At 38.4% G+C, this 14,643-nt stretch overlaps 1 protein-coding gene across 1 annotated transcript; it reads left to right on the top strand.

The window, feature by feature from the left end:
- The first annotated feature begins 3,280 nt into the window (after positions 1-3,280).
- LOC144472844 (uncharacterized) lies at positions 3,281-12,337 on the top strand. Its single transcript, XM_078186248.1, has 2 exons — positions 3,281-4,472; positions 11,872-12,337. Exons 1-2 carry the CDS (start codon positions 3,281-3,283, stop codon positions 12,126-12,128), a joined length of 1,449 nt encoding a protein of 482 aa, XP_078042374.1. The 3' UTR covers positions 12,129-12,337.
- The last annotated feature ends 2,306 nt before the right edge of the window (positions 12,338-14,643 follow it).

The following is a 14,643-nucleotide window of genomic DNA, read 5'->3' as shown; positions in this document are numbered from 1 at the left end:
TCGAAATTTAAGATTGTGTAACACAGTGATACTGCACGAATAATTGTGTTTCCGTTATACAATAAAAATTCTCTTATCCGAACATTCACTTTTATAATATTTATATATCCAAATGGTGTATTATTTACATACATTATCGCCTAATGAAGAACTTGAATGAAATTCTTAGATAATACAATGCTTTGGTATCAAGATATTGCAAAAATACACCTCCAAATAAGAGAAGCTCTACTGTAATTTGAACCAGAATTTCAACATTATCATTATTTTTTTCAGTTTCTGGTGATTAGTTTAAGGATTAGTAGAAATAAAATTAATAAGAAGGCTGATTTCTTAAGAAGGATTATTACCATTACCTACCATTCTTTGAATTATCTATCATTCTACTTATAATCGCTAGACTAGAGTTAAATAAAAAAACACTATCTCGATACGAATAATTTTCGGGGTAAAATGAATTCTTTATCATTTACGATGAAACATTGATTCACCAGGTTCGCGATAAGTTAAATTCGTAATGAGAATTACTATAATTTCTTCGACGAAGTCTCCGTAGTAAAAACGTCGGGTCGTGGATCGAATCTTTCGGCGATCATAATATAGTCGCGGGCCTTACGATAAGCTTTGGTTCCCATTCTTTCAGGTCTGGTAAATCGACACCCTGTCACGTGCTTACGCGAGTAAACACTTCACTCAGATCGACTTGTGATCAACGGACCAATTGACGACTGGTTCGTTACGAGCTAGCCTTGATGACGGCGGTCACTGCGATAAGAGGACCGAGAAAATTCGTGGAAAAAGTAACGTCATCTTTGGCAATTACCAATAACATTTAACTTAAAACGTTCGTAATAATTCGTTCATAATAATTCACGGAATAATTCCGAAGTTCTGTAATGTAGAACCCAATCCACAAATTAATACAGTAATTTTGAATTTGTTAATTGCAAAACCCAATCAATTAGTTTATAGAGTAATACCTAATTTATGCGTCGCACAATTATTTGCTAATTTTAAATTGTCAGATATACGTCAAATGACTTGCCGTAGATAATATATGGTATTTCTAGTGAGTGAGAGGTATAAGAAACAAATACTCATTGACGTTACACTACCACATGATCGTAGGATCAAATGTAAAAAATACCGTACGCGTAAAAACTTGTTCGTAAAAATAAATGCGCACGAAGACTGAAATATTCGAAGAATGCATGATTCATGGAAGTATACTTGATACGAGTGATATTCGGCAAGAGGCTGGCACCGTGACTAAAATTTCCCGCAAATTGGGACTAATTTCGGGATAATCGATGACGCTGCAGAAAATAGGGAAGAAGCACGGAAAGGAGGGCGGTTCTATACACGGGCGGAGCATGAGCCCAGCGTCTCGTTGGCCAACAGGTGGACCAATCGGTTCGTGGGGGCTTTTTCGTAGTGATCGCAGCGGTAAGTATGTATACCGAAATTGTGAAATTGATTAGTGGTGCACGAGGGTAATCGGTTCCGAAGATGTTGTATTCACCGAGCGAATGCGTTCTATAATAAAATCGAGTGATCTGTGCAGTGGATTTGTTTAAACTGCAACATAGAATGCAGTGTTCTAACTTGTAAATTTGTGTGTGATGAGCAAGGAGCTATTACAATATGCTTCACAACTGCGGAATGGCTGAGAATTGAGTAGTGAATCTAAAAAGCCAATATTCATCTGGTTGCTTTTACAGGTTTATTATAATGTCGTTTAAATATGTTTTTCGTCAGCCTGATTCAATACTTTGAAGATATTTGCACATTTCAAAATTCTATCGGGCACAAAAATTTGCATACCAAGCTTAAAATATTCATTTATTCTATGACATCATGTTTGGTAACTTAAAAAATGTATCTACTGTCATTACAGATATACTTATTCTAGATGAAAATAATCTATGTTTAGATGCAACAAATAAATTTTTTTCGATTTTGAAACCACTTCACAATTAATTCAAAAAGTTATTTTCAATCTTCTAGTCAACGTATATAAGATACATATGCACATGTCCTTTATGCAATTAATCATACCAAGATTGATAGAGCTTTCTTAAGTTCGATACAGAAACATAAATAAACAGATTGCAATTTCTATATCTACAAATTCGAAATAATCAAAGTCATTTCGCTGCAAAATCGACACTACTTAATAATATAAAATTAATGAGAATAAATAAAATTCTTGGGGCAAAATCAACTCCAAATTCCTTCGATGAGAAGCTTCTCTCAAAGTGCAATCCTCTCCTCTATTATTCTTATAGTTAAATTGTTTCATTTGAACAAAATCATTTTTAACTAAGCAAAAATAAATAAATGGAATTACATTTAAAAGTCTACGAAGTACATACAGGATATGCTAGCTTTGCTTGGAAGATTTTGAATAGCGGCAAATTAGTAGCTAAGACATTTTAACTAAGAACAGCAGAATCGTGCCTCAAGACAAAGCTCGTTCCAGAACAACGCGAAATCAAGACTATTATATCGGAAGCTGAAGACCCGCCACCCGAATAAACCGATTCCATCATCTCATACATCTCAATCAATCGAAACGCTCCCAACAATTCGCCGATCACCGTCTGAAAAACAATCCCGAAGATTCCGTAACAATGGGAACGAGGAGTTATGCAATCTTGATCATCGTTCATCTCGCGTTCTCATTCTGGTGCTAAGTCGGGCGTGACGGTGCCGCGGGGGACGACTGCCATTGGCGTTGCCGTAGAATCGGATACTGGTACACGGTACGCCGTCCAATGGGTTAACTCGTTGCAACCTACCATTAAGCCACGCCCATCTAGAACGAGGCTGCGTGGTGACGGCGGGACGCGCGTCATCGCGACGCGCCAAGCTTCCACCGGTTTCGGAGCGGATCCGTGGGTCCAGTCATCCGAAAACACTTAGCGGCGCATCACAGCGCAACGTCCAGGGCCGAGTGGCAAGTCTAAATAATTGACCCCACCTTGCGGCCCCGTGCAAACAATTTACGCCCGGGCACACGTAAATAACGACCACCTCGTCATTGTAATCGCAGCGGAAACGCGTGGCCGGCACACGAGTACTCGGTAAACACGCGCGGGTGGTACGCGATCGTCTTCGTTTCGGAGTGGATGTCAGTGACAGGACTCGCAGACCCTGTGAACAGGTTGCAAAGAGTTTTGCTTCAGTATCGAGATAATTAGTGAAGTGGATACGGTCTTTGCTTCGAAGGATCTGAGATCCTAGAATGTCTGTGGAAGCGTGACGAGCAGAAGACTCCATGGACCAGACCGTGATCGTCCCGTCGACGCCTCGTGGCGCAGCGGAGAACGCGAGGATCATCATGAAGAACGAGTCTGACGCGGCGTTGCACCTGCAGGAGCAGGCCGCAGTGGCTCATTCGACCTCGTCCTCGGTGATCCCGAGGAATAGCTTGTCGATCAGCAGCGGTCTGAGTCAGGACCAGAGCCTGAACTCTCTGATCTGTAATCCGTCGAGCACAGAGCTACCGAGGAAGCCAGGTGCACGTCGCCAGGAAAAGCCGCCTTATTCCTACATAGCGCTGATCGTGATGGCGATCCAGTCGAGTCCTGGCAAGCGGCTGACTCTCTCGGAGATCTATTCCTTCCTTCAGCAACGGTTTCCCTTCTTCCGCGGCGCTTACCAAGGCTGGAAGAACTCAGTGCGCCACAACCTCAGCCTTAACGAATGCTTCATCAAACTGCCGAAAGGATTGGGCAGACCAGGCAAAGGTCATTATTGGACGATCGACCCGTCAACGGAATACATGTTCGAGGAAGGTGGATTCCGGAGGCGGCCGCGAGGCTTCCGTCGCAAGTGTCAAGCTTTGAAGCCTCAGTACCCTCAGTACTTCTCTGGAAGCGGTCCCGTCAGCGTCCAGGCACCTGGTTACGAGAATTTAACATCTGCCGGCATGGACTATGCGAACGGCTACCAGAACCAGTACCAGAACTATCAGGAGTACGCGATGTACGCTCCGGGTGCCGCGGTCTCCGCAGACTGGGCCTACCCTGAGGCTACTTACAAAACACCACCCATCGCTGAAGTGACCTACAAGACTACCGAGGTCACCTATAAAACCGGTGAACCGTCGGTCTACAGGAACGGAGAGATCGTCGCCTTCAAGAGTGAACCCGGTTATACTAGAAGTCAGGACCAGCTGGCGTATAGAGCTGCCGAAGGATTCTCGGTGAAGGATCATCAGCAGCATCATTCGGAGTCGGTTTACAAGGACAACGAGGCCATGATGGCCTACAAGTGCCAGTCGAATCCCGTGACTACTTCTCAGACACCTGGACAGGACTATTACGTAGGTTACGGGCTTGGGGTCAACAATACTGGCGGAAACGTGAATGCTGCCATTCAGGGGATCCCGGAAACCGGGAACAACAGTCCCGCGGGGAATGTCAGCACATCGCATAGCGGTTGTCAAACACCTGTAACGGACAATGGTAAGTACCATGTACCAGTCTTTCAATTGTCTCGATGGCGGTGTCGTCAATCGTTGCAGATCGGTGACACTGCCACCGTGGTTCGAGAATGTACCAACACTGTCGGTTTACTATATTTTGCTTGGTTAGAATTCTGTATGCTTAACTATTCAAAGCGGAGTTCATTACGCATAAATATTCATAATATTGATAAATATTCATTAGGCAGCGGATCTTTATGTAAAATATACAAATTGTCTAACAAGGGTTGATTCCTAGCTCGAAAATTCTGAATAAATTTTAAAACTTTGCGGATATATCGAGCATGTGTGAATATGTATTACGATATCTGTTTTTAACGTAAATTCATTTTAAGGGTTGGAAATTAAACCCCGAACGTTGTGCTCATTTTTATTTCCTTGATATGGTTACTAGACCTCTTTTCTATCTTCTAAGCAAAAGCTTTTTCTTTTGTCCCAATCTATAACGTACTATACAAAAAAATCGGTTATTCGTGTTTAAACAATTAACAAATCCGATACCACATGATAAATTTAGATAAGAGACGTAACTTTTAGCTGAAAATTTATTTCTCCTAATAATAACTGTAACAATATCTTTAAATTCTTTTAATGTTGTTACAATTTTGTATATGATCTATTTTTATCATAAATGCATGGACTCTACAGTCTACTGATCATTCGTTTATGGCATGAATGAATGTAGAACAAAATTCTATAGATGATATAATTATTCTCGAATTCTTTTTGGCTTATTCAACTTCGTGGAAGAAGAAATATTATTTTGTTTGACTTCCAGAACATATAGATAGAGTAGTTATGATTTTATTTTAGGTATATTTCTTGTATTTATCTAAACAAACAATTAAACCGAAGCATTCAAGTCCAAAACACACTTGGCAATGTACGTTCCATGCTAGTTAAATCACTTTCTCATTAGCAGGCAAGTTTCGTGCCAGGCAAACCCGATCAAATACTGAATGAATCTCGGAACCGAAGTGTGTCGAAAGACATCGAACTTTTTCAAGTTCAAATTCGCCTTTTTCGAACGCAGAAAAGGACAGCAAATGAAGGATAGATAATAACGCATTGTGAAGCTTTTTTACTTTTTTTGTTCTTAACGGGACTTTTGCCAATGTGATTGCAATATTTTTCTAATCGAAATAAGACCAAACACGGTCCAATTTTCGTAGACTGATATCTTATAAAATTCGCAAATTTACAAATTTTATGAAAAATGTATAAACATACTTTTCGTATTAATATTAACCACAATTGATTCGGAAACCAGTAAAACATCAACCTACAAAACATTTTTATTTTCGCAGTTAGTGATAAACAATTAATATCAATAAATAAATCCAAGTGATATCGTGTTTGATTTTATTATAATCGGTAAAATGTCATAAGTACATTGATATAAGTTTTACTAAAGATAAGCAACAAAAACAAGAATATTTTTTCACATTTTAGTCTTTTGTACAAACGTATCTTACATTCAAATTCATATTCATATTGTACAGTATAAAATGTATATTTTGAATGAATAACTACGTATAAGATATAAAGTATAAAAAGGCAGTATAGAGAATTTTATTATTTATTTTGGTACAGTGTGACTTGCATGGAACGGGAGCAATGCGCATAGTGTGAATAATGATACAAATCAATGAAAGAATATTTTGTTTGCGGTCGAAGCAAGTCTGGTCCGGAATCCCTCGTTATTGCGTACACATTTTTTGGTATTCGACACTTACGTGAGCAAGGATCTGATCTGTGTTAATCCCTTACCGTACTTTGACGAGTCTGACTCGCGATGGAACTTACTATTAATAAATTATTAACGATGAATGTTATTCTGTTCTTTAAAATTGGAATATAATTGTAATCCCTTGTTATTAATATTTAAGTGTTCGAGTAAATTCAGGCACGTATAAATGTTAATGTTCTATCCCTGCTAAGAAATTATGTCAATTCGAAAATTCCTAATCGCAGTAACTGTGAAGAAAATGGGACGGCAAGCGGTTAATACCGTAGAGAGGGAGAGAGGGAGAGAGAGAGAGAGAGAGATCTTGCTGCGAAAATACTTATCAGAATTATCGAATACAAAATGATTTGGTCAGCTTCTTATGTTTAACATCTCGTGATATCTCTCGGAAAAGGAGAGATACGATTCGATAAATTAAATGACCCGAAAACTTGCAATTAAGCGATTGAGTTTTTATCAAAACTGAATTAAATATATTTTATAATTCTGCTGAAATAATTCTTGCGGCTTACACGTGGTAGCTTTATAAATTGATGGGTGTGAGGATTATTTGTGGCATGAGAGAAGGATCAAACGATAGTCGGAGATCTAGCTAGCGATGCCAGACTTTCGCAGACGTCGATGCGATTCACGAGTCCATTCTCGAGATGCCGAAGGCAACAATGACAATTCATGACGGTCGAGGGCCATCTGGAAAACCGGAGACGGTTTACGAGCATCAAGGCGCCGGATACCGAAACTGTCGGCTATTCGTTCACAAAGTGTCTCGACGCGTTTTACGTTCACGCAACCGTTTTGAAATATTTCAAACTTCAGCTTCCATTTTCCCATCTCTAATCTGTACATTCCATCTCATTATTTGACGAAATCATCTGCAGTTACATTGATTCTCAATTTCATTGAACATTTCACCGTTTCTTAAGTAGAACAACATCAACTCCGTCTAATTTTTTACATTATTGAACTTGTTCATTGAGTACGTTGCATGCTTGTTAATTTGTTCTTAATTGTGTTTCACGTAGGTAAATACTGCAGTAACCCTTCCACTATATCGAGAAAGTACTCTTCACGCGAGCCGACAGACACGAAATCACTATGGTTGACAGGACCTATTAGTCGGGGTGACATTCCTGTCACACCCCACGCGAGAAGTCGTAATTCGTAACTGGTAACCGAACACGTGTAACTTGGCGCGACACGAAATGCCGAGGCGTTCCCCGTGAGATTAATTTAGCGTGGCGACCCTCGTTTTGTCGGGGCGGCAATTAAACGCTCGTTAACTGTCTCCTTTCGAACATTGTAGTACGACATCATTCCTTTAACAATTTTTCTAAATCTAAAAACAAGTTCAATCCTTTCTTTTATCTATTTAACCCCGTCGTGTTATACTACTCTTTTTGTCAGTTCACAGTTGTATTTCTGTAACTCTATCATGACTGTGTAACATTTTTTAATCTAATCACCCCTGACTATGTGGGAAATAATTTTATATTTAAAGGTAGTGTATTTGGTAGATAATTTCGAAGTGCACTTCCTTTGAATCTTGAATCACGACTGAGAAACATTCTATAACCTAGTCCAATCTTATTTTGTCAAAATTAAGTTCACATTTTAAGAAAGTTTATTTGATAGACAATTTCAAAGTGTACCTTCCTTGAGCCTTATATTATGATTGGGTAGTATTCTTTTACCTATTTGAATCCTGATTTTGTTAAAATTAAGGTGTAAATTCAAAAATTTAAGGTGTACATTCTTCGAATCTTGATAAACGTATGCATAAAAATGAGAAGCAGCATGGTTTACAGATCATAAATAGAAATCGAAAGCACGTAGAATGCTAATTACCGTGTATAAAAGACAGAAAAATTGGTCGCGTCAATGTTTGATTAGCCGATCCGTAAATGAAAGATCCGGAGTGAAAACATCAACAGCCACATATCATAACGTGGCATCATTTATGAATGAACTGGCTCCATGAATGCAACAACGTACTACGATCGCCGAGGCGATAAACAAATGATCGAGAGGAACGAAAATACACGTTTTTTTGTATCGGTTACCGGTAGTCGCGTGCTAGTAAGCGAGGTCTCGAATCGCTTATCGCATAAACATTTACAAGTGGTGTAAACAAGTTGGTTCTTTAATATAAGTACATCGACCGTGCCACCTCAAACATTAGCCGGTTCGTTTATTAAATCTCTCCGCGGATTCAGCCTCGAACCATGGATCTGAGATCCGCAGGATCTTCGTGTTAGAGTAGCTTCGCGCTCCAAATGGTTTATTGAGGAGCTACAAATTTATGGAATGCAGATTTTTAAGCTATTGCGATCTACTTGAATAAAATACGAGTTTAATATTTCTAGTAATAACCTGTCCAATATGAATATTATTCAGTTTTTTAATTCAGGATGAAATTCTTTTCTCTTGTTATCGATACTTAAGCATTCAGATAAATATATGCACGCAATCGCAATAAATAAAAATATTTTTTTTCTATTAAGAAATAATTATAATCGAAAAAGTTCTAACCATCTTTAAGAATTACTACTGTTTTAAAGTTGATATTTATCCAATAGACATCCACAGTTATTAATCTTAGTCACTGTTGTTCAGTTTAGAAAATTATTACTATCGTCTGTGTATTTAATTATGACCAGGGTGCGGATGATGCAAACATGAGTAACATAGAATCTTTCTCATCCTTTAATGTTTTGAGTGATTGACTACAATACATAAATTTCCTTCATTTTTAAAAATATTTTTCTCATGTTTAATTTCACCTTTCTATATGTGTCACAAATGCATGAAATCCGTAGTCTACATATCACTCAACTTTAGAATGAAGAAGATTATGAAGCAATATAGATTAATGATAGCTGATAAAAAGAAAACCATTCTTCCAACCAATTACATATTTCTTAATACACAAAACCTTGTATGTAACAATGATAATAGCCAGTATCACCACATTTGTAACTTCTCAAAAGCATTAACACAAAAAAGTGTCTTCTAAATAACAACTCTATTTTATAAGTAGTGCATGAAGTCTAATCGCAGACAAGCAGTACCGAGCCACTTTAAAAAATCATTATGCAATTTTCCCGATTGATGAGAAAGATGTTTATCAGGCAATCATATTATCTAACGAGAATGATTTAAACCAGATCGAAGGACAAGTGTGCAACGACTGTTTGAAACTGGCGTCGTGTGTGGCCCGAATGGCAGTTCAGTCAGTCAAAATCTTTCCCTGGCGTGGCGTCTGTGCAACCTCTGCCAACGAATCCGGAGGTTTCCCGACCGTCTCGAACGATGAGCTCGTGCAAATTTTTTCTCTTCCCCTCTTCCCGTCTCTCTCTCTCTCTTCTTCTTCCCTTTTGTCTCTTTTTATCTCGATCCGGCGTTGAGAAACCGTCGACAGTGAAAGAGCGAAGAGCGCGGCAACCAGAACGAATATCGTACCCGCCAACAACGACGTATAGTCGCGAGTAGAGCGATCGCTCCAGAAATACATCCCGCGACCTGTATAGAAAAAGAGAAAGAGGAAAATCCGGGGGCCTACCAAGGAGGCGCCTGCAGATTGATCTCGTTTACACTTCACTGACTGAACCGGTGAAGAGAGCCGGAAAAAGGGGGTGCGAGTGCGTGACCAAAACGGAAGGAAGGGTGCGCGGGTGACGGCGTTTATCCCCCTGTCGAACACGCGGTGTATCAAGGTGGAGTTGCTATAGTTTGTACTTGGAACGAAAACTGCTTCAATGAGAACTTTGTTGATCTCGATAACGAATCTTGAAACGTTGTCGCAGATATTTTAAACGTTATTGGCATGATTAAAGACAATGGATACCAGAATCTTATGCGATCTCTCTAGTTGAGACAGCTGAGTTGTGAACTACTTTTTTAATAGCACGAATTTGTATATTCGATGTACGTTCTTCTGTATTGTCAATGTGCAAGTACACTTCGTTTATTTTCAAATCGCTTATTCAGAGAGGTTTAATTGAAGTTATTTGGAATCTAATCATTGGTTGCTATGATCAGCGATTCCAAGTATATTTATTATGAATAGACTACAGTTGTTTATGCGAAATAAAAATTCTCTGCGTCGATTCCGAAACAGCCAAGTGCAACTTTTTCTCTCCTTTAAATAATTTCTATAAGTCCGGATTAATGTATCAACATTCTTAGATTCTTTTAATCTATCCGCTATTTTATGTTGGACTTACATGTTCTACACCGTGTTTATAAAAATTAGAGTGAACTCCGCCTGTCTACCAAAAATAGAGTGAAACTGTATTGAACATTCCTAAATCGTGCACTTCACCCTGTAAGTCTGCCTAGGTCATTTATGATCATTTCTTTTTGTGCGCACCTTGTGCGAATCGGTACGAAGAACACACGCTTGTACAAACTTTGCAATCTATTTACATGTTCCCTGGAAAACTTGACGAGCCGGCAGAAAGCAAGTTACGCTGCCTTTTGTATTATCTATTAGCAGAAGTCTTTACGATCCACATCGTATATTAACACCAAAACGTATAGTAGCTGATTGTGTATCTCAAGTTTTGACTTTCCGTTTCGTTCACTTTCAAAATCGCGGGATCGAAGTGAGGCGGACAGAGTAATTATTTAACGTCACCAGAAATATTTATGCTCACCGTGGATCGAAACGCTCCGACGAGTTCTCTTAGTCGTTATAGATTCGCATGGAAAAATGTTTGCTCGTTGTTAGAAAACCGAACGGTAGCTGGACAAGAAGCTACAGAAAAACAAATTGGAACACCAGAGGCAGACAGAATGAGAGGGAAAGAGACGAGGAGACGGCGTCGAGACACGAGTGAAGTGGTCACTTGAGGAAGAAACGCTCGAGAGAGCTGCCGGAGTTTCAGATTTATCGTACCTATACAAGGACCGATTTCGTATCGTGAGATATGTACTCCTCTTTGCTTTTTCTTCTCGTTTCCCTAAGTTCGCATCCGTGCGTGTGGTCCAGTGAAATTACTGAAAAATTTATCAGTTCAAGGACGACCTACTTGAGCCAGCACTCCGACTCGAGTCGGATCCCCTCGATATTCGCGTTGCGTTTCGATCTTACGAAGATATACTCATGATGGAAATTCAAATAGTAAACATTATAATGCGGATCTTAATGAAAAACAAAAATTTTGCACATCCATTGCCAGAAACAGAAACTGCATAACCATTTAATTGCGTTTTGAATCATTTTAATCAGTTATAAGTGATATAATCGAATCGTTAAATTTTTGTAGTAACGTCGGAGCTTTATTGAGTTGTATAAAATAAGTCATTTTGCATGTCAGTTGCCATAGATTGTTCTTATTACGTGTGAAGCTAAAATTGTTCATTCCAGAACTTGCATAAAGGTCTCTACTAGTCTATACATCATCTACCGCAAATAAAATGGATTGTAAACTATAACATTAAGTATAACTGTAAAAAAGCTAGCAGGAAGCAGACTCCGATCTAATTTCAGAAATTTGTCCTTCAGCCTGATCGCCAGGACTCAAAATGAACAACCATAGCCTCTAAATGAACAATTCTTATTAAACATCAAGGACGGAATTATCAATCTATCTAAAAGAAGTTAACTAAAGCGTGTTTCTTTCTGTTCCAGGACTGAAAATGCAATGTTCAAATTCAAATTCGACCAGCTCTGGAGGCGGGCTAATCGACAGGAAGCCAACCTACTTCAGCCACCCTGCGGGCTCGGTGACTCTGAGCTCGTTAGGCTCCCTAGGATCGCTGAACCTCAGCAACATTGGTGGTCTGAGCATATCGAACATACCTGGCGCGGTCACCTCGAACATTCATCACGGCACGACGACACCTACGTCCGCGATGTACTACGATCAGATCAAGTATAGCATGTGAACATTTGTGAACTGTGCTATCGAACGCAACGTACTAAAAGCTAGTGTCGCACTTTCAGTGAACAGTGCGAAAGCAGACTCGTTAACTATGAACTCGTATAATTGTACAAGTGCTGTCGAAAAACAGCGACAATGAAAAATAACGTGTTTCTCATGGTTTACCGTTGCATGACTAGCTAATGAACCGATCTCTATTATACAAAAGAAAGCGTGTATTATGTTTTAAGTTGTATAAAAGTGAACAGGAAAGTGACAATATCTTTTATTTATATTTATAGCGAACTATGAATGTTATTAACTTAAGATGCCGCGGATTAGATATTGTAGAATTAAAATGTTCTTTGGTAAAAAAAACTAATGGTCCCTGGTTGCTTTAATAGCGTCCACATTATTGAACCTTTACTTAATCTCTATAGTGATCATTAGATTACGGATCTTTATGCAAATTGTCATAATCATAAATGTCTACGTAAAGGATTTCCTTACATTGATCAGAAGTTTTCTTATGGATTATAACGATAATACAATTAATTAACATTAGTGTGCATGTCCATATGTATGTATCGTGAATGCACAAAAATCCGCAGTCTACTGATCATTCACAAATATTTTATTGCTTTCAAAGTTTCGTAGATCTTTAAAAGAATAGTCTAATTTAAAATTAGCAGAAAATTGAAAGCGTGTAATAACAAGGAGTCTAGGTCATAATTAATGGAATATCAAACATTCTGATTCTCAAAATACTGCTTTATAATTTCGCGATTGTTCTGAGGACAAACGACACGTTTCGGAAACCTGCGTCACTAACAAGTACGCAAGCTCGCCATCATTCAAGAAGTGATTCCATGAACGCAGGTTCAATATCAGAAGGTAACTTGAAACTTAAATTGGAGCTACCAAAACCTGCTGCTTCGGAAACATCTATAGGTCGATGTAACTTTGAAGTCACGCACTGATTTATTCTATTTTCTTGATCTAATTGCATTTTTAGCCACAATGTGGTTGACGTTTTTTATTTTGTTATTTTCCTTCTACATCAGACGTCAGAATAAATTCAAGTTTTTAAAATTATGAATTTATTGTTAATTTATTTCTGAAGATTTATTTCATATACCATAGAAGATTAAGAAAATCCGCGCCAGAGTGCCTTTTTAATGACAAAAAATCTGGTTCCAACAATCTTTTAATATTGTCAGCGCTTTAGAGCTTTGAAAACATTGGCCGTGGACGTCGTTTGCCCTTTCAGACTATTTTTCGTGTAAAAAATGAAATTAAAGTGTCCGAGACTCCAGGATACTGGCAGTTCTAAATTTTCCGAAAGGAGGCTGTAAAGAAGATAATACGGTCATCAACGATGGCTACGGGGCGTTAGTGGGGCACAGGTTCCCTATTGGAACAGCTTGTTGCCGGGTGCTTGTCATAAAAATGTACACGACGGCTCCTTTAGGTTGGAACACTCTTATTTGAGTAATATGGACTGCCTTCGGACCTTCTACCGATTCACGTGTTCAAATAGTGTCCGCTTCCTCTCACAAAAACGCTCTATAAATCACGTTTCGTACCTTTTCTCAGAAACGCGACCCAATAATTAATCCTATTTCATCTCGAAATTGTCGACGAAACTTCATTCATATCGCATGATTGTAGCTTGCCATTAAACAAGTTTGGAAGAGTCGTCGGATCACTTAAAATAAGATACGGAATTACAGGATTCAACAAAAATTTAAATTTATAAATTTATGTAAAAGAGAATTGCAGAACGTCTTAAAAGGCATCAAAATGTAGTTTTCGTCATTTAAAAATGTGAAGACAAAGTATTAATATGTAATAATTAAGTATGATCATATTCTTTTCAATAGTGTGTTCTTCACGTTGCACGTGACACTTGCATTGATAAATTTAATTTTTTAATTGCGAACTACGTCGCGTTACTCTCGAATAAGCGAACCTTTGTCCCGTTCTATCGGAATTGCGCTATCTACTGATAGTTCCTTTGAATCGATTCACGGAACCAAAAGAGGCAGAATTGCTTATGTAATAAATTGGAGCATGGTATGTGAGGTGGTAGATCTCATATGGTGTCGGCTTACACGAAGCAGATTCATCATCGACATTAATTTCGTGCTTGGACTAAGCGCACCAAGCACACGGTGGGCATGCTAGACGTTACAGCAAAATCAAAACATTTTTTAGTTTATTCTACTCACTGCTATATATTTCGTTTTAACTTTAATTTAATAAAACATAAAGTTATCGAATAATAATGGATAATTTGTTTACAGTCAAATAGTTTATTAATCTTAGAGTTTGCATCGAATTGACTTAGTAATTACCATCCCATACAATCGAATTTGCAATGTTCTACTTTGTATAATTTTCCATAGTTTTTAAATGAAAAAATTACTGTACACCAATGCGTAATAACGTAATTAAAAAATGTGATTTATGTATTTAATCTAATTAAATCTTATAATATGTATTTGACTCGTGAACGATTTTTGGCGGGTTTTACTAAG

This window comes from Augochlora pura, chromosome 7, assembly GCF_028453695.1.
Source record: "Augochlora pura isolate Apur16 chromosome 7, APUR_v2.2.1, whole genome shotgun sequence".
Classification (NCBI taxonomy): Eukaryota; Metazoa; Arthropoda; class Insecta; order Hymenoptera; family Halictidae; genus Augochlora; species Augochlora pura.
This window is presented reverse-complemented; position numbering and strand designations above follow the sequence as displayed.

Coding starts and splice junctions, on each gene's coding strand:
- LOC144472844 (XM_078186248.1), top strand. CDS start 3,281: ATGGACCAGACCGTGATCGTCCCGTCGACGCCTCGTGGCGCAGCGGAG. Junction 4,473..11,871: donor AACACCTGTAACGGACAATG/GTAAGTACCATG, acceptor TTTCTGTTCCAG/GACTGAAAATGCAATGTTCA.